General features: G+C 49.5%; 1 protein-coding gene across 1 annotated transcript in view; it reads right to left on the minus strand.

Moving 5' to 3' along the window:
• The window catches only part of DOC2B (double C2 domain beta), a 33,649-nt gene that overhangs the window by 3,326 nt on the left and 6,668 nt on the right, over positions 1–23,655 (minus strand). Inside the window, exons 2-8 of the mRNA XM_019755457.3 lie at positions 21,283–21,362; positions 18,238–18,312; positions 16,056–16,165; positions 15,762–15,888; positions 12,832–12,989; positions 1,254–1,335; positions 367–463 (exon numbers count right to left, since the gene is read on the minus strand). Coding sequence (XP_019611016.2) covers positions 367–463; positions 1,254–1,335; positions 12,832–12,989; positions 15,762–15,888; positions 16,056–16,165; positions 18,238–18,312; positions 21,283–21,362 — 729 coding nt within the window. The remainder of the gene's footprint in view (positions 1–366; positions 464–1,253; positions 1,336–12,831; positions 12,990–15,761; positions 15,889–16,055; positions 16,166–18,237; positions 18,313–21,282; positions 21,363–23,655) is intronic.

The following is a 23,655-nucleotide window of genomic DNA, read 5'->3' on the forward strand; positions in this document are numbered from 1 at the left end:
AAGGGATGGAGGCAAAAAAGAGCAAGAAAGGGCCAGGGCAGTTCTACTGTGCACAGCGCCCAAGTCTACCAGGGTTTCTGGGCCACAAGGGCTCAGAGTCCAGCCTGAGGTACTGACCATCACCACCTCTCACTCCTGCTCCACAGACTGCTGGGTGACCCTCCAGGCCTCTTTCCCTCTCTGGGCCTGTTTCTTCCTCTGTCGTATGGGGTCAGGCTGCTCTCAGGTGTGGGAGCAGGTGGTCTATGGCCCCAGATTTCCCCAGAGGCCAGGAAGGAGAGGCCCTGGCCTGATTTGGGGCTATTGCCGTTCACTGAAATCAGAATGGGCATGTGGCCAAACGACATTCTCGTCATGTCCTCTTACCAATGAAATCGTTGGATTTCCCAATGTCGTAATCCCAAACAGTGACCTCCAGGGTCTTCTTGGCCAGGTCCCCATGCTTAATCTCGTAACAGAACTCCTGGTGGCCAGAAGGGGACAGTCAGGGCCAATGCCACATGGCCAGGAGGGCTCTGAGGTATGGTGAGGGCATGAACCAAGGGAGGGGTGGGTAAATGGGAGGGTGGTCAGTGCATGGTGGTGGACAATGGTGGTGTCTCACCCACCTTGTCCATGTCTGCCTGAGAGCCTGGCTGGGGTCCTCAGCGTCCCTTTCACTCTAACCGACCTGCTCCTTAATCACTGAAGCCTCTCTCTCAAGATCCCCCGAGAGCCTCCTTAGTGCCAAAGCAACTCACATTCGGCAACCTTGGCGTGCATGACCTCTCTCGGGTCTGGTTCTGCTGACCACTCCCTTCTTTGTGGAACCTTCTCTCCCTCTGATTTCCATGGTGCTCCAACACCTGGTACCCACCCTCAATCCCTGGAAGCATCTCTTCAGTCTCCTCTGTTTGTCCTTGCGTCACTCAGGCTCTGCCCAAGGCCTCTGTGCTCCTTGCCCTGAGCACGTCCCCCCCAGAGCTTCCCCCGTCTCCCTCACCCCTCCCACTCCTGCTGCTGGGTTCCCCCACTTTCAACTCCACATCCAGTGTGGCCACAATCATCACTTCCATCCATCCTCTGCTCTTTCCAGGCCAGCCTCTCCCCTCCATCTGCACCACCTGGCTCAGGTTGGCCTGTGCCTCTCCCCTGTCCCCATGGCTGGGGGCTCTCCTATCGGCCCCTCCCCACCCTCCAAACTCCCACAGTGACCCTTGAAAACCCAGCCCCGCCCAGGCGCCCTGTCTTGTGGCTTCACCAGCCCCTCGTACCTCATTGAACTCTGGGTTCAGGGTCTTCTTCTTTACTGCTGTCTTATGTTTGGATTTCTTGTCCACATCTGGCTTCAGGTATCTGGAATTATAACCGATGGATGGGCAGAGGGTGGGGAGACGCTGTGGGTACAGATGGAGCCAGCAGGGCTTGGAAGAGCTTTTTGTCCCTGGAGAGATATTCCTGGGTCCCCCCTAATCATCATATTCCCCAGCACTACTTTGTGGCAAAGGTGGATAGTCAGCTACAGAGGGAGAAACAAGCGGTTCCTTCATTACCTGGACAGACTTCCGTTCACGTGCCCTTTCCTGAAATTAACCACGGAGCCCCCTCCTTCTCTCTAGGAAAGAGGATATTCCTCGTTTCTGCAAGTCTGATTTTCACAAAGCTCACATTTTTCACCAGAAAAACATTTTTAGCAGAGTTGGTCCCTTGTTAGAGCTTTTTTTTGTTTTTTTTTGTTTTTTGTGGCAGACTTATTGAGATGTAATTCACATACTATAAACTTCTTTTCCTAAAGGGTGAAATACAGCAGTTTTTAGTATATCCCCAGGGTTATGCAGCCATTGCCACTACCTCACTGGAGCTTTGAGGAAGGACAGTGACAATGATGCTTCCCCAAGAGAGGGAAGCCCGGCTTGTGAGCCAGCTCCTTCACAGGCATTAGCTCCTTAGACATTGATGCAGGACAGCTGTCTTTATCGGAGGCTCAGAGAGGTAGAGGGATTGCCCAAGGTCACACGGCTGCTCAGCACAGGGCTGGTGTTCAGATGGCAGGACAGGAGGCCCAGACCCTCTCCTTGGCAGAACCCCTTTCCTCCTGTCCCTGCATAGATAATTGAGTGACCACTGCTCTGCCCCTGCTGAGAGATCTCTAGGGGTGAGGACCGCATCTGTCTCACCCATCACCAGCTTCCTGGGACCCAGCTCAGTGCCTGGCACTGCGTAGGTCAGTAAACATCTGTTGAAGGAATGACTAAATTCCTAGAAGTGAAATTACCCATCCAAAGTCACACACATGTCAAGCTTCTTGCTTCGTTTTGCCAAACCGCCCTCTGGAAAACGCCATACAGTTGATACACAGTGCCCTTGACAAAATTGAGTACCATCACCTTTAAAATCCTTGCTAGGGATGGCAGCATCATGGCAGAGTGAGAAGACTCCTTTGTTTCTCTCTGTACATTTACAAGTTAGGTGACTAGAACAACAAAGGATCCTCTGCTCAACACACAAACATACGGAATATCTGAAGGTGGGCATATTGGATTGAGTAGGGGAGGTGGGTGAGAGGAAGGACAGGGATGGTGGCTGCAGATGCAGTTTGGCACCCACCGCGGCTCCAGCGAGCCTGGCACTGATGTAGAAGTCGGGATGCAGCCCTCACATTACAGCCTCGAGTGTAAGAGGGGCAGAAACAGTGTTCCCCTGGGAAAAGGCCTCACTTCTCCCTATCATGGCAGACCTCCATAGGAGTGGCTGGGAAGTCTTACACAGCACAAGGGTGCCAATAGCCATTGCTGGCAGGGGGGCAAAACTGCGAGATCATGAACTTGCCTCCTTTGCCCCGCCCATCCTAACAGCCCAGGAAAGATAGTAGAGAAGACTCAAACAGCACAGTGGTGCCAACCGCCACTGTTGGCAGGGGCCAGAGCTGCGAAGCATCAATCTGCTCTCCCTACCACACCCATCCCAGCAGAGCCTGGTAGAGGCAGTAGAGATGCCTCCAGAAACACAGTGGGACCAGTGACCATTAGTAAAAAGGAGGGAGTGCTGGGAGCACCCAAAACCGGTTCTCCACACACCCACCCCAGTGGTGGTGCCGCATAACCAAGGTGAGCTGGTCACAGAGGGGACACCCACCATCCCAGTGGGTATGTGGCATTTTCCTTAACTGAAGTGACACTACTATACTGTGATCCCAGAAGCACAAATAGTACAGGTAAGAGAAAACAAAACTTGTGCTATAACACCATCTACTGGAAAACAAAAGAAAGTACCCTACCTATCAATGTGCTGAATTGAGAGCAAAACAGTATCTAAACAAGAAATGAGTTCACTACCTCAAATGAGCAGGCAGAGAAACAATCCATCAAATACCATGAACAACCAAGGTAGCATGGCAGCACAAGAAAAAAATGAAAAGTTTCCAGAAACCAAACTCAAAGTCATGGAAGACTGTGACTTAAATGGCAGAGAATTTAAGATTGCAGTTATGAAGCAGCTTAACAAGATACAAGAGAACTCAGGCCGTTCAATGAGCTCAGGAATAAAATTAATGCACAGAAGGAGTACTTTACCAAAAAGATTGAAACTATAAAAAAGAACCAAATTCTGGAGCTGAAGAACTCAATAAATGAGATGAGGAATGCATTAGACAGCACTGGAAATAGAGCAGGCAGGATGGAAGAGAAAATTAGAGAGCTCAAAGATAGAAACTTAGAAATGACCCATGAGGAGGAGAGAGAACTGAGAGTTAAAAAATAATAATAAAAGAACTCTATGAAAACTATCTGACTCTATTAGAAAGAGCAACATAAGGATAATGGTTATACCAGGAAGCGAAGAGAGGGAGAAGGGAACAGAGAGCCAACTCAACGAAATAATTGATAAGAACTTTCCAAGCCTATAGAAAGAACTGGACTTTAGAACAGAAGAAAGTAACAGAGCACCTAATTATATCAATGCACAAAAGACCTCCAAGACACATTTTATTTAAACTGTCAAAAATTAATAAATAACTCTCCAGGCAGCCAGGGAAGAAAAGACTGTAACCTACAAAAGAAACCCTGTTAGATTATCATCAGATTTTTCAGTAGAAACATCATAAGACAGGAGAGAGTGGAAGGAAATATTCAAAATATTGAACGAGAGGAGCCATCAGCCGAGGATAATATATCCAGCAAATTGTCTTTTAGATACGGAGAAAGAAAGACTTTTCCTGACAAACAAAAGCTGAGAGAATTTACCATAAGACCTGAATTACAAGAAATGTTTAAAGGAGCTCTTCTATCAGAAACAAAAAGACAAAACTATATAGAACTTTGCGTATGATGACTAACAGACAGGAGCAGGAAAATGCAACTCTACTTCAGAATAGGATATTAAACAATTATAAAGGTTTAAGGGGGGAACGGGGGCATTAAAAATAACTATAACTGCGGTGGCCGACGGCTCAGTTGGTTAGAGAGTGAGCTCTTAATGGCAGGGTTGCTGGTTCGATTCCTACATGGGATGGTGGGCTGCGTCCCCTGCTACTGAAGATTGAGGGTGGCAACTGGACTTGGAGCTGAGCTGCGCCCTCTACAACTAGATTGAAGGACAATGACTTGGAGCTGATGGGCCCTGGAGAAACACACTGTTCCCCAATTAAAACACACACACACACACACACACACACACACACAAACAACAAACTACTGCAATTAGGTAACCAGTGTACAATATAAAAAGATAATTTGTGACAGCAAAATCATAAAAGGGAAGGGAGAAAGGGACTGAATATGTATAGATGAATGAAGATAAGAGGAAGTAAGAATAAAAGGGCTATTGCATGTATGAGACATTGTACACAAACCTAATGGTAACTACAAAACAAAAATCCAGAGCTGAGACATGAAACATAAAAGAAAACAGAGACCAAAAAAATCATAGAAAACTGCCAAATGAAAGTAGCAGACAGAATCACAATGGAAAAGAAACAATGGAGATACAGAGAACTCAGAAAACAAAAGATAAGATGGCTGTAGTAAGTCTTCATATATCAATAATTACCCTAAATGTAAATAGACTGAACTCACCAATCAAAGGGCAAAGAGTAACGGGATGGATTAAAAAACAAAGACCCAGCTATATGTTACCGCAGGAGACTCATCTCAGCTCCAAAGGTAAACATAAGCTCAAAGTGAAGGGGTGGAAAATGATACTCCAAGCAAATAACATCCAGAGAAAAGTCGGGGTGTAGCAGTACTTAAATCAGACAAAATAGATTTCAAGATAAAAAAGGTAACAAAAAACAAAAATGGACGTTTTATAATGATAAAGGGGACAATTCATTAAGAAGACACAACACTTGTCAATATATATGCACTCAACCTGGGAACACCAAAAAATATAAAGCAATTTCTAACAGACCTAATGGGAGAAACTGACAAAAATACAATTATAGTAAGGGACCTGAATACCTCACTTACAGGAATGAATAGATCATCCAGACAGAAAGTCAATAAGGAAATACCAGCATTAAATGACACGAGACCAAATGGACTTAACTGATATTTATAGCTCTTCCCATCCTGAAACAACAGAATACTCATTCTTTTCAAGTGCTCATGGAACAATTTTCAAGGATAAACCACACATTGGGGCACAAAACTAGTCTCAATAAATTTAAGAATGAAATAACATCAACCATATTTTCCAATCACAATACTGTGAAACTGGAAATTAACAAGGAGAAATCTGGAAAAACCATAAATGTGTGGAGATTAAACAACTTGCTACTGAACAACTATTGTATCAAAGAAGAAATAAATAAAAGCAGAGGTCAAAATACATAGAGACAAATTAAAATGAAAATAAAACATACCAAAATTTTTGGGATGCAGCAAAAGTGGTACTAAGGGAATTTTATAGATTTATAGGCCTACCTCAAGAAACAAAAATCCTAAATAACCTAACATTACACCTTAAAAAATTAGAAAAAGAAGACTAAATGAAGCCCAAAGTCAGTAGAAGGAAGGAAATAATAAAACCAGAGCGTGAATGAAATAGAGAACAAAAAGACAATAGAAAAAAATTAATGAAACAAAGAACTGTTTCTTTGAAAAGATAAACAAAATTGACAAACCTCTGGCTAGACTCACTAAGGAGAAAAGACAGAGGACTCAAAAAGAAATGAAAGAGAAGTTACAACGGACACTACAGAAATACAAAGGATTATACAAGAATACTGTGAAAGGTTATCTACATTTGATAACCTAGAAGAAATGGACAAATTCTTAGGATACAACCTTCCCAGATTTAATCATGAAGTAGAAAACCTAAATAGACTGATCACTAGTAAGGAAATTCAAACAATAATAAAAACAAACCTCCTCAAAAACATAAGTCCAGGACCAGATGGCTTCACTGATGAATTTTACCATTCAAAGAAGATTTAATACCAATCCTTCTCAACCTCTTCCAAAAAATTGAAGAATAGTTTCCAACTCATTTTATGAGGCCAACATTACCCTGATACCAAACCCAGGCAAAGACAACACAAAAAAAGAAAATTACAGGCCAATATCATTGATGGACCTGGATGAAAAGATCCTAAACAAAATACTAGTAAACTGACTATAATACATTAAAAGGATCGTACTGAAGTGGGATTCATTCCAGGGATGCAAGGATAGCACAACATCTGCAAACCAATCAATTTGACATACCACGTTAACAAAATAAAATATAAAAATCATATGATCATATCAATAGATGCAGAAAAAGCATTTAACAAGATACAACATCCACTTATGATAAAAACACTCAATAAAATGGGTATAGAAGAAAACTACCTCAATATAATAAAGGCCATATATGTATGATAAACCCTCAGCTAGCATCATCCTCAGTGTGAAAAACTGAAAACTTTTCCTTTAAGAACAAGACAAGGATGCCCACTCTTGCCACTGTTATTCAACATAGTACTGGAAGTCCTAGCCAGAGCAGTTAGGCAAGAAAAAGAAATAAAAGGCATCCAAATTGGGAATGAAGAAGTAGAACTGTCACTATTTGCAGATGACCTGATTTTATAGATAGAAAGCCCTAACAACTCCACCAAAAAACTATTAAAAGTAATAAATACAGTAAAGTTGCAGGATATAAAATCAATATACAAAAATCTGTTGCATCACTATATACTAATGACGAAATATTAGAAAGAGAAATGAAGAAAACCCATTTGCAATCACAGCAAAAAGAATAAAATACCTAGGAATAAACTTAACAAAGGAGGTGAAGGACCCATACACTGAAAACCATAATGCATTGAAAGAAACTAAAGACATAAAGAAATGGAAAAATATTCCATGTTCATGGATTGGAAGAATCAACATAGTTAAAATGGCCATATTACCTAAAGCAATATTCAGATTTAATGCAATCCCTATCAAAAGCCTAATGGCATTTTTCACAGACATAGAACAAAAAATCTGCAAATTTGTATGGAATCACAAAAGGCCCTGAATAGTCAAAGCAATCCTGAGAAAAAAGAATAAAGCTAGAGATATCACACTCCCCAACTTCAAACTGTACTACAAACTATACTACAAAGCTACAGTAATCAAAACAGAATGGTATTGGCAGAAAAACAGACGCACAGACCAATGGAACACAATTGAGAGCCCAAAAATAAACCCACATATATATGGGTAACTACTTTTTGACAAAGGAGCCAAAAACATGCAATGGAGAAAGGCAAGCCTCTTCATTAAATAGTGTTGGGGAAATTAGAAAGCCACATGCAAAAGAATGGAAACTAGACTGCTATCTGACACCATACACAAAAATGAACTCAAAATGGATTAAAGACTTGAATATAAGACCTGAAGCTATGCAATACATAAAAGAAAACATACACACTAAACTTGTGGACCTTGATTTCAGAGGAGTTTTTGTGAACTTGACCCCAAGGACAAGGGAAATAAAAGCAAAACTAATAGGGGCAGCCGGATGGCTCAGTTGGTTAGAGCGCGAGCTCTGAACAATAGGGTTGCCGGTTCAGTACCCGCATGGGATGGTGGGCTGTGTCCCCTGCAACTAAAGATTGAAAACAGCAACTGGACTTGGAGCTGAGCTGCGCCCTCCACAACTAGATTGAAGGACAATGACTTGGAGCTGATGGGCCCTTGAAAAACACACTGTTCCCCAATATTCCCTGATAAAAATTTAAAAAAAAAAGCAAAAATAAATAAATGGGACTATATCAAAGTAAAACGCTTCTGCACAGTAAAATCAACAAAACAAAAAGGCAACCAACTGCATGGAAGAAGATACTTTCAAAATGATACCTCTAATAAGGGGCTAATTTCCAAAATATATAAACAACTCACACGACTCAACAACAACAAAAAAATCAAACAATCCAATTAAAAAATGGCAGAGGACCTGAATAGACACTTTTTCCAAGGAAGACACACAGATATATGAAAAAATGTTCAACATCACTGGCTAAGGGAAATGCAAATCAAAACCACAATGAGCTACCACCTCAGACCCATTAGAATCGCTGTTATCAGTAAGACAAAAAGCAATGTTTTGGAGAGGATATGGAGAAAAGGGAACAATCTTGTACACTGCTGGTGGGAATGTAAATTGGTGCAGCCTTTATGGAGAACAATATGGAGGTTCCTCAAAAAATTAAGCACAGAGTTACCATTTGAGCCAGCAATTCCTTTTTGGGTATCTACCCCCAAAATTTGGAAATACTTATTTGTAAAGATGTTTGCAACACTATGTTATTGCAGCATTATTTGCAATAGCCAAGACATGGAAACAACCTAAGTGCCCTTTCATAAGAGGAGAAAATCACTGTGAGTAAATTATACCTCAATAAACCTGATTTTTAAAACAAGTTGAGTGGTTCCCTTAAAAACCCTCCACCCAGATATGGTAAGTTTCTTCAGTTCCTTAAAGGTTCCATATGCTTGTTGACCATGTTGCTGTATTTTGTTTTCTGACTTGTCCTTTGCCTATTTTGCTTTGGTGTGAGAGAAGGGACAAGGGAGCCCCACACAGTGGGGACATCCCTCACGCTGCCTTTGGAAGCCTCTAGAAGGAAAGCTGTTCTAGGATCCCCATGCCCTGAGTGCTGCACGGCCGCTGTCTACCTAGTGACCCCAAACCCGGCCACCAGCCTCAGGGCCTTCAGCCACAGATGTTCCCCTAGGATCCTCCTTTGTGCTGCCTCTGGGCCAGCCCTTTGTGTGGTTTGCTCTGACTGGAGCCCCTTGCCTGCCTCACCTCACCACTCCGGTGAGCTCCCTCCCAAGTGTGACCTGGGTAGGCCAGGAGAGCACCCTGGCAGAGCCCGAGGCCTGCCCGGTGGCCTCTCTCCCTCCCTTGCTGTCAGGACCCCCTCTTGGACCCCCAGCAGGGCTCATGGAGCTCCCCCAACAATGTCACCTCTGGTCCCTTCTGTACAGTGACTACTGTTCGCCTAAGGCCCCTAGAAGAAACCAGAGGGCCAGAGAAGGAAGGAGCTGCCCAGGGTGGCACAGCAAGTTGCTTGGGTTTCCTCAGCTCCTCTAGGTGTAACATGGAGGTAGTAATAGGCGTAACTGTGTAGGGTTATGGGGGGCAGGGGGGCTGAAGAAGCCCAGCACAGCCCTTGACGCAGCGATTGCTCAGTACCCGTTAATGATTATTACCATCACGGTCACCTCTGGTTTCTTTCCATCATACTCTGAAGAGCTAGGTTTGGGGTCAACTTTCAGCCTGGGGAAACTGAGGCACATGTCACCTGGGGTGAGGTTTATAAAAAGAAAGGTGCTGACAAAAGGTCTTGGCTCATCTAGCTTTGGCCCTCAGCACCTACCATCTGGCACTTTCCTTGATGGATCTCTTTTTGGGGTCACACAGTTCAGAATCTAACCTGTGCCTTTATTTCTCCTGCTTTTAGTAAGAAGCCCATGGTCCACGAAGGGGCTTCTCAGAGATAGGGAACCATCAGGAGGCCTTGGCAGCAGCCCCGATGTCTCACCCAGGGAGTTTTAACCAAACGTGGGGTTTCCAGGTCGATGTGGGGCCCCCCAGTGGAGTGCCACGTGGCTCTGATACAGGGAGCCACCCACATATCTGTTTGTCTTTGAAAGGCACACTGACCTGCCCTGTGGCTGGGTGGTGGGGCGTGGTGGCCATGTCCTGCCAGCGCCACCTCTGCCTGACCGTGGACCATCTGTTGTACCAGTTGAGACCCTGCTTTCTGGGTGACTCAGCACAGGACCCTGGAGTTCCTGTCAACCTGGCAGGTAGCCGCGGAACCTGATTTAAAAATTTCACACCATTTTGGCTTCAGACTATATTTCCTGCTGTAAGAGAACTCTAGTATCACAGGTACAGGTAGAGGTACCTTGTTCCCCTCTCCATTCGCTTCACCCTCCGCCCTCCCCAGAGACCACTACAGTGAGATGCTCTGCAGGGTTTAAGAAATGCCCAGAAACAGCATCACCCTGTGTGCAGCGTTTTGCAGTTTGCTTTTGGGCTTAGCGTGTTTTGGATAGCTGTCCATGTTAATTTGTTTAGTCCTAATTTATTAATTTTAATTGAATAGTATACCATTCGATGCATATGCCACATTTTACTAATCTATCCCTCTGCTGATGAATGCTTGGCTATTTTCAGTTTATCGCTATGACAAGCAATGCTGCAATGAACAGCTTTCCACCCAGGCACGGGTTTCTAGGATACAAACCTGGAAGGGAAACAATGCAGCAATGGGGCGCACAATTTCCTACTTACTGGATACTGCGGACTTCCCCTCCAGTGGTTATTAAGGGTCTCCTGATTGTTTTCTGAACTGTAACAGCACTTCCCCTCACAGTGGTCTCTAGCTCATTGAAAATCATTGTTTTGCTAATGGTTGGCATTGGGGCCCAATTCATTGTTTTTTATGTGGAAAATGAGTAGTCCCTGCGCCAATTGTGGGCAACTGCCTTCCCCCAAGGATGCTGGTCACCTTTCCATTACACAGGGGCACTGCTCCTGGGGTCTGGTGGCATTGGATTTAAAAAAAATAACAGCTTTACTGAGATGTAACTCACATGCTGTACAACGGACCCTTTGAAAGTATATAATTCGAGGGGTTTTAGTATTTCACAGAGTTGTAGAACCATCACCATGATCAATTTATAATTTTTTTTTTTTTTTTAAGGAGGGCGCAGCTCACAGTAGCCCACGTGGGGATTGAACCGGCAACCTTGGTGTTATTAGCAGCACGCTCTAACCAACTGAGCTAACTGGCCACCCCAATGTATAACATTTTTATCACCCCAGAAAGGAATCTGGCACTCATTAGCAGTCACTCCCCATTCCCCCACTTTGCCCCCCCAAACTCCCCCCAGCCCCTGGTAAGTACTAATCTTTTTCTATTTCTATGGTTTTGCTTATTATGGACATTTCATATAAATGGAAGCATATAAGGTATGGCTTCTTTCACTTAGCATAATAGTTTCAAGGTTCATATTCATACATGTAGCATGAATCAGCATTTCACTTTTTATAATACTTCATTGTGTAGCTAGACTATATTTTGTTTCTCTGTTCATCTGTTGATGGGCATTTAGGATGTTTCTCCCTTTTGTTTATTGTGAATATTGCTAGTACCGTGTTTCCCCGAAAATAAGACCAGGTCTTATATGAATTGTTGCTCCAAAAGACGCATTAGGGCTTATGTTCAGGGGATGTCATCCTGAAAAATCATGCTAGGGCTTATTTTCCAGTTAGGTCTCATTTTCGGGGAAACACGGTATCAACATTCATGTACAAGTTTTTGTGTGGGCGTCTGTTTGCAGTTCTCTTGGGTTGTACACCTAGGAGTGGAATTGCTGGGTTATATGGTATCTCCATGCTTAACCTTTTGAGTAACCGCCAACCCGTTTTCCATAGTCTCTGCATCATTTTTGTCATCTGATTCTACAAGTGACAGAAATATGATAGTGGTCAGTGGGAATGGTGGCCCTAGAGTTGTGCCATGTGGCAGCACTGGCTTCCCTATGGTGTCAAGACTTCCCCATGGCCTCTGTCACCTGGGCCTCCCTGTCCCTCAGACCAGGCCCATTCCTGCTTCTGTATCTTAACTCCTCTGTCCTCTGAACAGCAACACTTCCTTTCTGCTGAGCCAAATTCCTCCCCAAGTACCCCCCTTCAAGAGAGTCTCACTGAATGCAGACTAATACCTATCTTTTGTTTGTGGAAGGCCCAAAGCAGTGATGGTTGTCACTGCGACAGCTGTTTCATCCCTATCCAGAGGGCCACCAGCTCCTGCCTGCCCCTCAAAGCTAGGATCACAGCCTATCCTGGCTGGGGTTCACGGCTTGGGGCCCAGGTTGCCTTGCATGGCCTCTGAGTTAGTGTCCCCCCCCCAGTGCCACCATGAGCCCCTGCTGGCAGGGCTGGGTGGACCCTTGTCTGCACCTGTGGCACCAGCACAGGGTTGGGCACGTAGAGAGCACTAAATCCTGGGGGAGTTATTTCACTGGATCTCTCAGCCTCTTGGCACCGGCCTTCCCCCTCCTGCCCCGTCCTGCAACGTGCTCGTGGCCCCTCCTGGGCCCCCGTGAATGTGGTGTCAGGAGATATCCACTCTATCTGTGAGGCCTGGGAAGCCACTCTACTTCTATGGGCCTCAGCTTCCTTATCTGTGAAATGGGGCTGGCCAGGCTTAACCCACGGAGTTGCCAAAGGAGCACAGAAGGTAATGTGGCCCATGGGCACAGGTCTCTCTCAGTGCCTGCCACGTGAACTACTGAGCTTGTCACACAGAACTACCATCCCCTGAGGTGAGGGGGAAGCAGGTGGCTGGCCTGGCCGCATACTCACGTTTTCACGTAGGGGTCCGAGTAGCCATTGGCGTCCATGGCAGCCAGGTGTGCACAGCGCACGATGCCGACCAACAGGCCCTGCTTCTGTGAGCTGTACTTGAGGGAGATGAGGATGCGGCCCCGCTCCTCCAGGGACTTGTCTTCCGTCTTGTCTACCTGTGGGCGGGTGGTTACTAGGCTGACTTCACCTGCTCTCGTCCCCTCCACCCCCCGGCCATGGGTCACCCAGGCTGTCCATGGAGACCGTGGCTGGTGAGGAGTCACCCTGGCCCCCACCCCCACTAAAGGCACTTCCTGGAGCCTCTCGGGGTATAGAGGGCAGCCGCTTTGGGGGAAACATGGAACACAGAGCTTTGACACCCCCAAACCCAAGAGGCGCTGGGAGGCAGATAGGGGCTGCCCAGCTCTCTCCTGTGCCCACCTCTGGGATCAGACCTCAACTTTTGGCCTCCCTGTTTGGCTTCCCCACCCCAGCCAGCCTGACATTTCTCTTCCTCACCCTCTTGAGATCACCCATTTCCACATTCTGGCTGCTGCTCATGCGGACCCCTCTCCTTTACGCTCTGTCTACCCAGACTCACCCAGCTGGAGTCTCATCACCCAAGGCCTCTCTGCCACGTTTCTCTCACACAAAGTCTCCACCATGTCCCTTTGCCCATGACTACCCTTGACCTATCGCTAAAGTGATACCCCACATGGCCCCTGGTAGGCAGGGGCCACACCTATACATGGCCCCTGGTAGGCAGGGGCCCCTGGTAGGCAGGGGCCACACCTATACCTCCCTGGAGATGGCACTCCTGCAAAGAGAAGGAAGGACCATCTCCCTCAATCCCCCTGCCCAGAGCAGACATGGCTAATTGATCACAGCATCCACCTTGAGCTCAAATGCAGCCTCAGCACCTTTCTCAACACAGGGCTCAGGCAGCCATCACCAATGGACCAAACTAGGTGTGTGAAAGTTAAATGTCTGCCACTCTGGCCTAGGGCCTCACTAAACCATGGCTCTTGTGCTACTTCGTGTGATGTGTGAAAATTAAACAATATAAATGAGCAGGGATATTTTCAACTGTTTTTTAGAGGGTATAGTGTACTTTGGGCTGTTTCATATACAGACCATTAAACGGGGCATCATTCAGCATTTACTGAGAACGAGTAAGTTCTCAGACTATGTCAAGTCTAAAATGTACCATCAAAATATGTCTTTACTGCCAGAGCCGTCAATCCCAAACTGTACTCCTATGGTCACCCTGTGTCCCTGAAACCAGACCAATGAGCTCCTAGCAAATTCATGCAAAACTCAGCGACACTCCGATCATGCCCTGTGCACAGGCATGTACTCTCTCACCCATCCACGTGCACGAACACACGTGCACACATGCACTCCACACAGGCATACTCGTTCACACGCAGATACACGTCTACTCACGTGTGCAATGCTCTCATACACAATTCACACTCACACACACGCACGCAGGCTCACACCCCCACACAGTTGCTTATTTATGCCAGGGATCAAAACTCAGGAACACAACTACAGTAGGAGTGGATGTTGCCTTTTATAAGTGACATAGATCATTTGGAAAAACTGGGTTACCTGTGGTTAGTGACTAATAATAAAATAAAAGGGCTCATATCCATCACACAAATGTCTATGAGTGGGAGAGAACATGACAAAGGAATAAAATTTGATCAAGTTATGCAAGAAGACAGAGCGGGGATTCTGGCAGGGAGCTCTGGCCTCAGGCTGACTTGTTCCCAGGGCTTGACCAAGGCCAGGCTGCTCTGAGCTTTTGTCCCAGGGCCCAGGCCCTGCCAGGGGGTGGACACATGGGGGAACCTCTGTCCTCGAGCTTTCCCCTTGCCCAGGTCTCTTGGGGAAAAACGTCCTGGGAAGGGGATTGTGCCCTGAACACTAGGCTGCCAGAGGGTCAAGGGTTCTCAGGACCCTGGGGCCTCCTGGTCAAACCTTCCCCGCCCTTCTGAACGGGGTGAAGGTGAGGCCTCTTTAACTGGATAAAGAACTGAGAGACAAATGGACTGAGATTCTGGGAGGACGCAGCTGCTGCAGAGGGCCAGGGGCAAAATCGGTTTTGACATCATTTTCAAACAATTGCAATTTCTAGGAAAGAATTATTTTCTGTCTCCTCTGGGTATCTCACAAACACCTCCTGCCTAACATGTTCCAGTTGAGCTCCTGCGTCCCCAGCTGCTCCCTCCACATCACAGCTAATGACCCTTTATCCTAAGTGCTCGCCCCCCACCCCCCAGTGCAGATCTGCCAGCACACTCATCCAGGACTCAGCACTTTCTCCGCTCTGCTGCTGCCCGGGCCCAGGCCTGGGTCATGCTCATCTCCTCACTGCTCTCCCCGCCCTCCCCCTCCTCTCTCTCCCCTTCTGAGCCCAGAGAGACTGTTAAAATATAATCAGGTGCCCTAGGCCCTGCCTGGCACACTCCCGTGGCCCATCTCAGGGTGAAGGCCCGAGTCCTTCCCAGCTCCCCCATCTCCCAACTTCTGTTCTCAACTCCTAGGACTCCCTCCCCTTTTTCTCTCCACCCCACTCAGTGGGCTTCTTGCCTGTGCCTCCAACAGGCTGGGCGCTTTGCACACGGGGCTTTGCACCTGCTGTTCCCTCTGCCTGGAATATTCCTGCTTGCCTCGTGAGCCCTTCCCTGAGCACCTGTCTAAACCACCCACCCCTCTCATGCTTGGCCTTGATCACTATCTAGCATATGATCCGTTTGGGTGACTTATCCCATTTTTGGGTCTGTCTCTTACCCAAGCTCCATGTGGGCAGGGATTTTTGTCTGTCTCCTAGCACCTGCCACTGTGCCAGGCACATAGTAGGTGCTTAATAAATGCTGCTGGCCCTGCGCTCACAACAGGGAGGGCCCCCGACAGCCTGTAGAGTCCCTTGGCCCACCCACCGGCAGCTGCTTCTCCAGGCAGATGCTGAACGTCTTGGTGTGGTTGGGTTTCAGTTTCTTCAGGGGCACCCTCGTCTCCCCAATGAACTCGTTGTGGCGGAATTTGTCCTCATCACACACGGAGATCCTGGAGGGCAAGGCCAGTTCTTCAGACATACCTGGGTGCTTTCACTTTGCTTCCAAAGAGGCGTTGCAAACAGTGGGTGGGGAGTGGGTAGGCAGGGCCAGCCCGAGGGTAAGGCTGGGGTGGGGCTGGGTGGGGAGGGAGCCTGTGGCCCCGGGGCCCTCACCCACCGCAGGGTCTTTCGAATCATGTCTTCATCTGTGATCCCGTAGTAAGTGAGGGTCTCATTCCACGTGGGGTTCAGAGTATTTCGGAGAGTTTTTGTTCTGAGCTTATTTGCCTGGAGAGCGTAAAAAAGAATCCTATGAGCATCAAGGAGTGCAGTGGGCAGGACAATGGCCCCCAAGACGGCCACGCCCTCATTGCCCTGAACCTGTGAATATGTTCTCTTCCTTGGCAAAGGGGAATTAAGGTTGTTAATCAGCTGACTTTAAAATAGAGAGATTATCTGGGTGATCTGAGCGGGCCCTATGTAATCACAGGGTCCTTAAAGGCAGAAGAGGGAGACAAGAGAGTCAGAGGGAGACGTGAGGAGGGAAGATGGGCAGACGGAAGCAACACTGCTGGCTCTGAAGACAGAGGAAGGGGCGGCCTCTAGCAGCTGGAAAGGGATGGGACATGGCTTCTCCCCTAGAGCCTCCAGACGGGGCCACAGCCCTGTGACACGTGGTTTTTAGCCCAATGGGACCTATGTCGAACTTCTAACCTGCAGAATTGGAAGATAAGAAATTCGTGCTGTCTGGCCCCCTTCAGCCTCTGAGCCCTGTACTGAGTCCCTTAGATGTCTGCCACACTCGGCCTAGGCTGAGGTCAGATAGGCCTGGGTTCAAATCCCAGCTCCCCCACTTATATAAGCTCTGTGAAGCTCAGTGGGTTATTTACCTTCTGTGACTGTCAAGTTCCCCACTGTAAGAATGGTATAAATAATACCTCTTTTTCAGCATTGCTTCTGGGAACCTTCTTTATTGGGAGACTTCTTTTGCAAACGCTGCCCTGTATGGGGAATCCTATGGAGGGTACTGCTGGTTCTAGGTCCCAGGAGTCTAGGACTATGGTCACTGAGCTCCCAAGTTGAGCACATTCCCCTCAGCCCTGGGAGTCCCACCTGTAGTGTGAGGATGTAGAGGCCTGGAGTGGGGAACCCACTGCCCAGGTGGTGGGCACTGCGGTGTCTCCTGTAGCCCTGCCTTCCCAGAGAGGGAGTGATGGCCCCTCTGGATGGCTCTCCTGGAGGGTGGTGAGCCTCGGCCCTATACGCTGGTCCAGGGGGTGTGGCCTCAGAGTCGACTCAGGCCCCAGCAGCCTGTGGCTACTCAGCTGGGGGCAGGACTCTCTAGTGGGCCTGCAAGCGTCCCACCAGGTGTCAGCCCGGCCCTCTTCCCAGGAGGGCACTCCCATGACTGATTCTTCCTCCCTCTCAGGCCACTAGAGGGCCAGGAAGGGTTCTCCAAGTCTTGGCTTTGGAGAAAGAAGCCAGGACAAGGCCACCGGCCACTGAACTCTGCTGCTCACGCTCCCATGTCCCATGTTCCCCTGACTCCCCTCTGGTCTTCACTTGGAAGCAAAGCTGCTGGTCTCACGACGAGTCCCCCTGGCATGGGGTCTGCACAACCTGCCCCTTGAGACATCAGTGGGGGCCAGGGCAAGACCCAACTAAAAAACTGATGTGACCTTCCCTCCCATGAAATAAAAAAGAAAACAACACTGAACTGTAAGACACGTGTAAGGAAGTCTAACCAAGTTTTGATCTTTCAGTGCTGAGGGTCACCTTGATGCTTTTGTTTCATAGCAAATTTTTGCTAAAAAAATTTTTTTCCTCTTTCTTAGATGCACCACATGCTTGGTCTGCCTGTTGGGTCATCTGGTATGGGAACAAGAGTTCTGTGGTCAAAAAAATTGAGCAGATGTTGCCCCCTCCATCCCTCTTGTGGAGTATCACAGCGCAGCCCATCAACACATTAAAGGCTCTAATAAGTCCTGCAGTAAAGAAACCTGTTTAACAATGTTTCCAAATGTTATTTGAACACAAACTTTTTTCTTTTTCTTTTTTTTTTTGCACATTAATATTAACCTCCAGCTAAGACTGCTTCTTATAAAATTCTGCCCTGGAAATTCTCTGGAAGGTTTCCTCTAGTCAGCAGGCAGGTAGTGCTGACTTGAGGTTCCTGGGAGGTCTGGAGGGTATGGGGCTGACCGGGTACTCTGGGTAGAGGTGCATGGCTGAGGTTCCCATTAGCCTTTTGGGCTCCGAGAGGGTGTGAGAGCTATGGGCCTCCCCAGGTGCCCCACGCCCAGCCTGGGCCCGTCTCAGCACGCAGAGCTGGTAGGCAGGCCGAGAGCAGACCCCCTCACCTTACTGGCTCCTGGCAACAGGTGCAGCTTGACATAGGGGTCCGCCAGCCCATTGTGGTCCATCGGCTTCAGGCCCTGAGCAGAGAACAGCAAAGGGTGTGAATTGGGGGTTGGGAGCATAGAGTAGTCAGGGCCTCCAGGCGCCTGGGGCAGCCCTTGTCTCCTGGGCTTCCTGGCTGGGTCCACTCATAACCCTCTTCACAGAAGCCCCGTGGCTCCACACTCCAAGAATGGAAGAGTGAGGAGGGCTCAGCGCTGGTGCCATCTCCCCTCCTCCAAATGCCTTGGCCCAGGGCAGGTGTGATGGGCGTCCTTATCCGAGCAGCCTTCCTCTTTCTATTCTCCTTATGGAGGCCAGGTGACTCACCTCTCTCTGCAGAGGCCCTCATCATCCTGCTTTGGTCAGGCCCTTCCTTCTTCCTGATTCCGCTCCCCTACTCTCCAAACATGGGACTTCCCTCTCTGACCCTAAATCCACATGACCGTCTGTCTATTCATCCAAACGCTTTCCTTTGTGGCTGTGGAAAAATGTTCTACGACCTGCAGCCCAGGCTCAATTTCTCTCTGGATTTGCCACAGCTCCCAGGTTGGCTGCGTCCCAGCTGGCCGGCCACGGAGGGTTCCTCCACAAGATGGCACCCCTCACTCATTCTGAACGATCGGTCAAGTGTGCACCGCCAGGGAAGCAGTGGAACTGTAAACAGACAGGGCTTAGCCGACCTCATGCCTGCTGCTATTTCTGAAAATAGTACGTTTTTCTTCTGGGATGGTGCACAGGGATGTAGACAGGCAGCTGTGGCATGTGTGGGCAGAGCTGGCAACCCCATGACATCATTCAGAGATGACTTACGAGTCAGCTGCTCATGGCCACGCCCACCTCCAAGGGTTGCTGAGGCTCTTCTCCCACCCGATCCCCCACCTTGGTTTAAAGGACCTCCCAGGTGGAGGCTTCTAACTACCCGCTGTTCTGCTTCTGGGATGGGGCACACAGGTTTCAGAGCCAGGCTGGCCTGGGTTCAGATGTCAGCTCTTGCACTTATAGTCGGGGAAGAGGAGGACTTCCTTTGCTGCCTGAGCCTCAGCTTTATCATCTGTAAAAGGGGTAAATAGTTCCCACTTCCCGGGGTTAATGCTGACAAGGATAATGCTGACCAAAGGCCTGGACAGCTGGGGTTTGCTCCCCTTTCCCTACATGCTAGCCCCTTGGGCAGATGCCAGAGAAGTGGCTGAGGGCCAGAGTGGGCTATCTGAGCTCTGCCCTGCCCGGGAGGCCGGCTCTGGGACGAGGCCCAGCTCGGACGCCCTGTATGTGCCACGGCAATGAGACGGCCCTTCCGAACTCAAGTCCCTCATCCTGGCCTCTCATCTGCTCCCACAAAGCGCCCAGGACTGGTAGTCTGCCAGTTTTCTTAGTTCCTCTGTGAATGCGAGTGCCCGCGTGTCCATGTGCATGTAGGTAGGGGTGGGCACCTGCCACTGCCCTCCAGGATACATTAGGTACTGAGCACTTCATCATTTAATGCTCTGATTAACCCTATTTTCAGATGAGTAAACTGAGGCTGCTCTGCTAATGCAGGCGGAGAGTGGCCAAGCTAGGGTGCAGCATCGGGGCATCTGGCCTCCTCCTAAACTCCTCTGAGGGGCTCTGCTTATCAGCCCTGCCTCAGTCTCCTCACTCCCTGGACCTCCTCCCCACCCCCCAGCCGAGACCCCCAGCTGCTCCCATGCCTGTGCCACCTCCTCCTCTTAGAACTGGATCTAAGTAGAGAACAACCTAGAGAATCAGGGAGTTGCCATGGCTTGGGGTCCTCCCACCCCCCACCTCCAATGCGTTGAGTGACACTCCTAAATGAACACACACATGTGTTCGCACACAGGTGACCACAGAGACCTGTGCACGCACACACATGTACATACCCCAGTATACGTTTACAGCCTCTCTGGGGCCCAGGTAGGGCAAGTGGGGCACACAGTACAGGGGGGCCCGGTGTGCCATCGGGAGGAGAAGGGATGGCTCTGGCCAGAGTGCCCTGGCAGCCAGTGCCCAGTGCCAGTCCCCAAGCCTGGACAACCTCTATAAAGCTGGGTGGAGGGAGAGGGGAAGGGATCTAACTGGGATTTGCAGCCTGCCCTCCCCTTGGCATAGCTGGGGGGTCACAAGATTCTCAGCTCTGTACGTAGGGGTGGGTGTGAAGCCCCTGCTACGCGAGGCGGGGTGTGCCCGCATCACCACCGGAGCAGCTCCCAGCGGAAAGGGCAGGGCATGGAGGGGATGGGCTTCTAGGTGCCCAGCTAGGGCCCTGGGCTCAACCTGGATGTTATTCACCCCTGCCATGGCAGTCCAGGTATGGGGGCCCAAGTTGGGTGGGGCAGCAGCAGGTGGCCTGTCCCTCTGCGTGGGCAGAGCCACAGGCAGGGTAGGAGGAAGGGACAGGAAAGCTCACAGGTTGGGGGGCTGGAGAGGAGTCTGGGCCCAGGGAGCTCTGCTGGAAGCTCGTGGCTCTGAGCTGGGCCCAGGCCCTTCCACGACTCTACTGGGAGGTTCTATTAGGCTGCATTGCCGCCCTTACCTTCTGAGAGAACATCAACTTTGGCACCTTCCTCCCAGGGGGAGCGATGTGTGGGGAGACGAAGGGAACAACGTGGCTGAGAACACAGAGCTGACGTGTGCCAGCCCGAGGGCTCAGGCCGAGTCCAGGAGACGAATCCCCTGCCTAGAGTGGTCTCAGCGTCCAGAGTGGGACAGTGGTGCCTGCCCACCCTTCAGCCCCTCCCCAGCTCTGGGGGCCCTCTGTCCCCTGAAAGCCCCACCCAGACCTTCATCCTCCCATTCTCCTCCCCTTCCTTTGTTCTTCTCCTTCCCCAAATGCCTCTCTCTGCAGACATTTTAGGGCAGCTGAGATGACTGAGGCAAGAATCCTCTCCCTGCTCTGCACCCACACAGTACAGACACCGCCAAGGACAGGAAACGGGGAGACTGGCCTTCCGACCTCAGCGCCTGCTGCAGGACCCTGGGCCTGGGGCAGTGGGAGCCCGGGGGCCTACCTTGGCCTTGCTGATGGTGCAGTGGAGGGCATTGTTCTCTTGGTCATAGAGGAGGCTGAAGTCCAGCGTGCCCAGGGCGGCTGTGGACAAAGGACGGCTCAGGTCACTCAGCAGCCACATGGTGAATTGTCACCCACCCCTGCGAGGTCATATGAGGAGCCAGTGCCCATGGTGACTGCCACCAACTGGGCACCTACTACACATCAATCCCCTCAGCCAGTCTCCCAGCCCCACCAACCCTGGGAAGTGAGCAATATTCTCTCCACTTTCCAGCTGAGGCTCAGAGAGGCTGGGTCAGTTACCCCCAGTCACGGTAAGTGGAGGCCGAAGAGTTAAACCCAGGTGGTCAGCCCCACAGCCCAGGCCCCTAACCCCTGTGCTGTGGTGCCCAGCCCACAGCTGGTCCAGAATGGTGCCCATGTGTACTGGGCACTCAGCTAAAGGAGTTCCTGTTCTCCTGCCCTCCTTGTGCAATTGCCTGTCTGGGCTCTAGCCTCAGTCACCCATTAAATGCCACAAAGATTATGTGAGAAGGCAGTGGAGACAGAGCTTTGCAAGGCTGCAGGCCCTGGCTGGGCTGACTAGCTGATCCACTCACCCACCCCCCAGCAGTACTCAGGGTACAGCTCCCTGGTCTCTCTGGTCCGCTGGGGGCCTGGGCAGGCTTCAAGAGGCCAGCTGGCTCCGCAGGGTGCTACTCCCAAGCCTCTTAAAGGCAGTGGGCTATTCCCAAGGGCTGGGCAGAGAGTGCAGCAATAATTGGGTGCAGCTGCCACCCTGGGGGCAATCACATATGGCAGCTGTGGCCTCCCTTGTCGACGTGGCTCCTGGCATGAAGGCAGGAGTGGTAGTGGGGGCAGAGCTCAGGGAAAATCTCCGGACAGCAAGGGGAACATTCACAGGATGTCTTTACCTCTAAAGACAGGCTGCGGGGCTGGTGCACTGGCATCTCCTTCATTTCTTACCAAGTGTTTACAATACGCCAGACTCTAGGGATGAAGACAAGGCAGGGTCCCTGCCCCAAGGAGAGCGCGGCTTAATGAGAGGAAGAGATGAAAAGAATTTGCCGCAACAGTGTGGTGGGGCAGGAGCAATGGGAGATGCCTGTTGTTGTTTTTTTTTTTTTTAAGTGGTGAAAGAGTAGTTTATGAGGAGAAATAGTACACCTCAAAGACATAGAAGCGGACCTGAGCAGAAGAGAATGGCTCAAGGGCCCAAGGTGACATTATTAGGAGCAAAAAAGTACACTCCAAAGAGTTTGGAGAGGGCCGAGCAAAAGAAGAGGCTCAAACGGCAAAAAGGCCCAAAGGGCCAAGGGCCCGGGCTCAGAAAGGGCCTGAATGGAGAGGACTTGGAATTTTTACCTTTTTCTCTCAAAGGGGCTCTTCTTTTCCGGGTGTGAGACCACTTGATTGACACCTACGACTGACAAGAGGCTATTACCTCATCTTGTTAGACTACGTAGTTGTGAGTGGCCGGTTTGATCTAGTTGGGTATCTTGTACCCATTTGTTTATAATGAAAAGGGGAAGTTTTGGACAGAGAGGGGAAGTCTTTTGGACGGTAATGCAGAGATGCCAGGTCTTGATGTGAACTGGGGCCATCAGGGAAGCCTTCCTGGAGGTGATGCTTTACCTTAACCATGAAGGATGAGGAGTTGGCCAGTGCACAATGGGGCTGGGGAAGGGGCATTCCAACCACAGGCCAACCAGAGGGTGGGGGGCTGAGTGGCTGATGTTGTGGGAGGGAGGGGCTCTATTCTTCTGGCCAGGGGCACCCAACATGGGTCTAGATCAAACTATGGACTGCTGGCCAAGTCGGGCCACACCTATCCATTTGCACCTGAACCACAGATGCTTTTGCACTGTAACAATGGCAGAGCTGAGTCGATGCCACAGGGACCATGCAGCCTACAGATCCCTGGGCTCATACAAGGGCCCAGACCTGGCAAAGTTTTGGGGCTGCTGAGAATTGGGCAAATGAAGGCCTGTGCGTGTGGAGCTGACCTTTATTCTGAGGTGCTGGCGCTGAGTCAGGTGTGTCTTGCTCCCCAGCTCTTAACACAAGGTAAGGCACACAGGTCCTTGCCTGGAGGCACAACTGGGGAGTGAGACCAGCCCTCTGACATCTGACCCCAGGTTCAAATCCTAGCTCTGCACTTCCTCGCTGTGTGACCGCAGGCAGCTTATCTAGCCTCTCTGTGCCTCAGTTTCCTCATCTGCAATATGGAGATGAAATAGTAAGCACCTCACAGCATCGTGCTTTAACACAGCACCTGGGATATAGAAAGTGCTCAATAGATAATTATAGAAGGAGCAGATCCATTTAGGTGACTTTTCTAGGTAATTGTACTGGCCCCTCTGAGACACTTTCT

The sequence above is a fragment of the Rhinolophus sinicus genome, chromosome 12, assembly GCF_057876585.1.
Source record: "Rhinolophus sinicus isolate RSI-liver-muscle chromosome 12, RSI-T2T, whole genome shotgun sequence".
Classification (NCBI taxonomy): domain Eukaryota; kingdom Metazoa; phylum Chordata; class Mammalia; order Chiroptera; family Rhinolophidae; genus Rhinolophus; species Rhinolophus sinicus.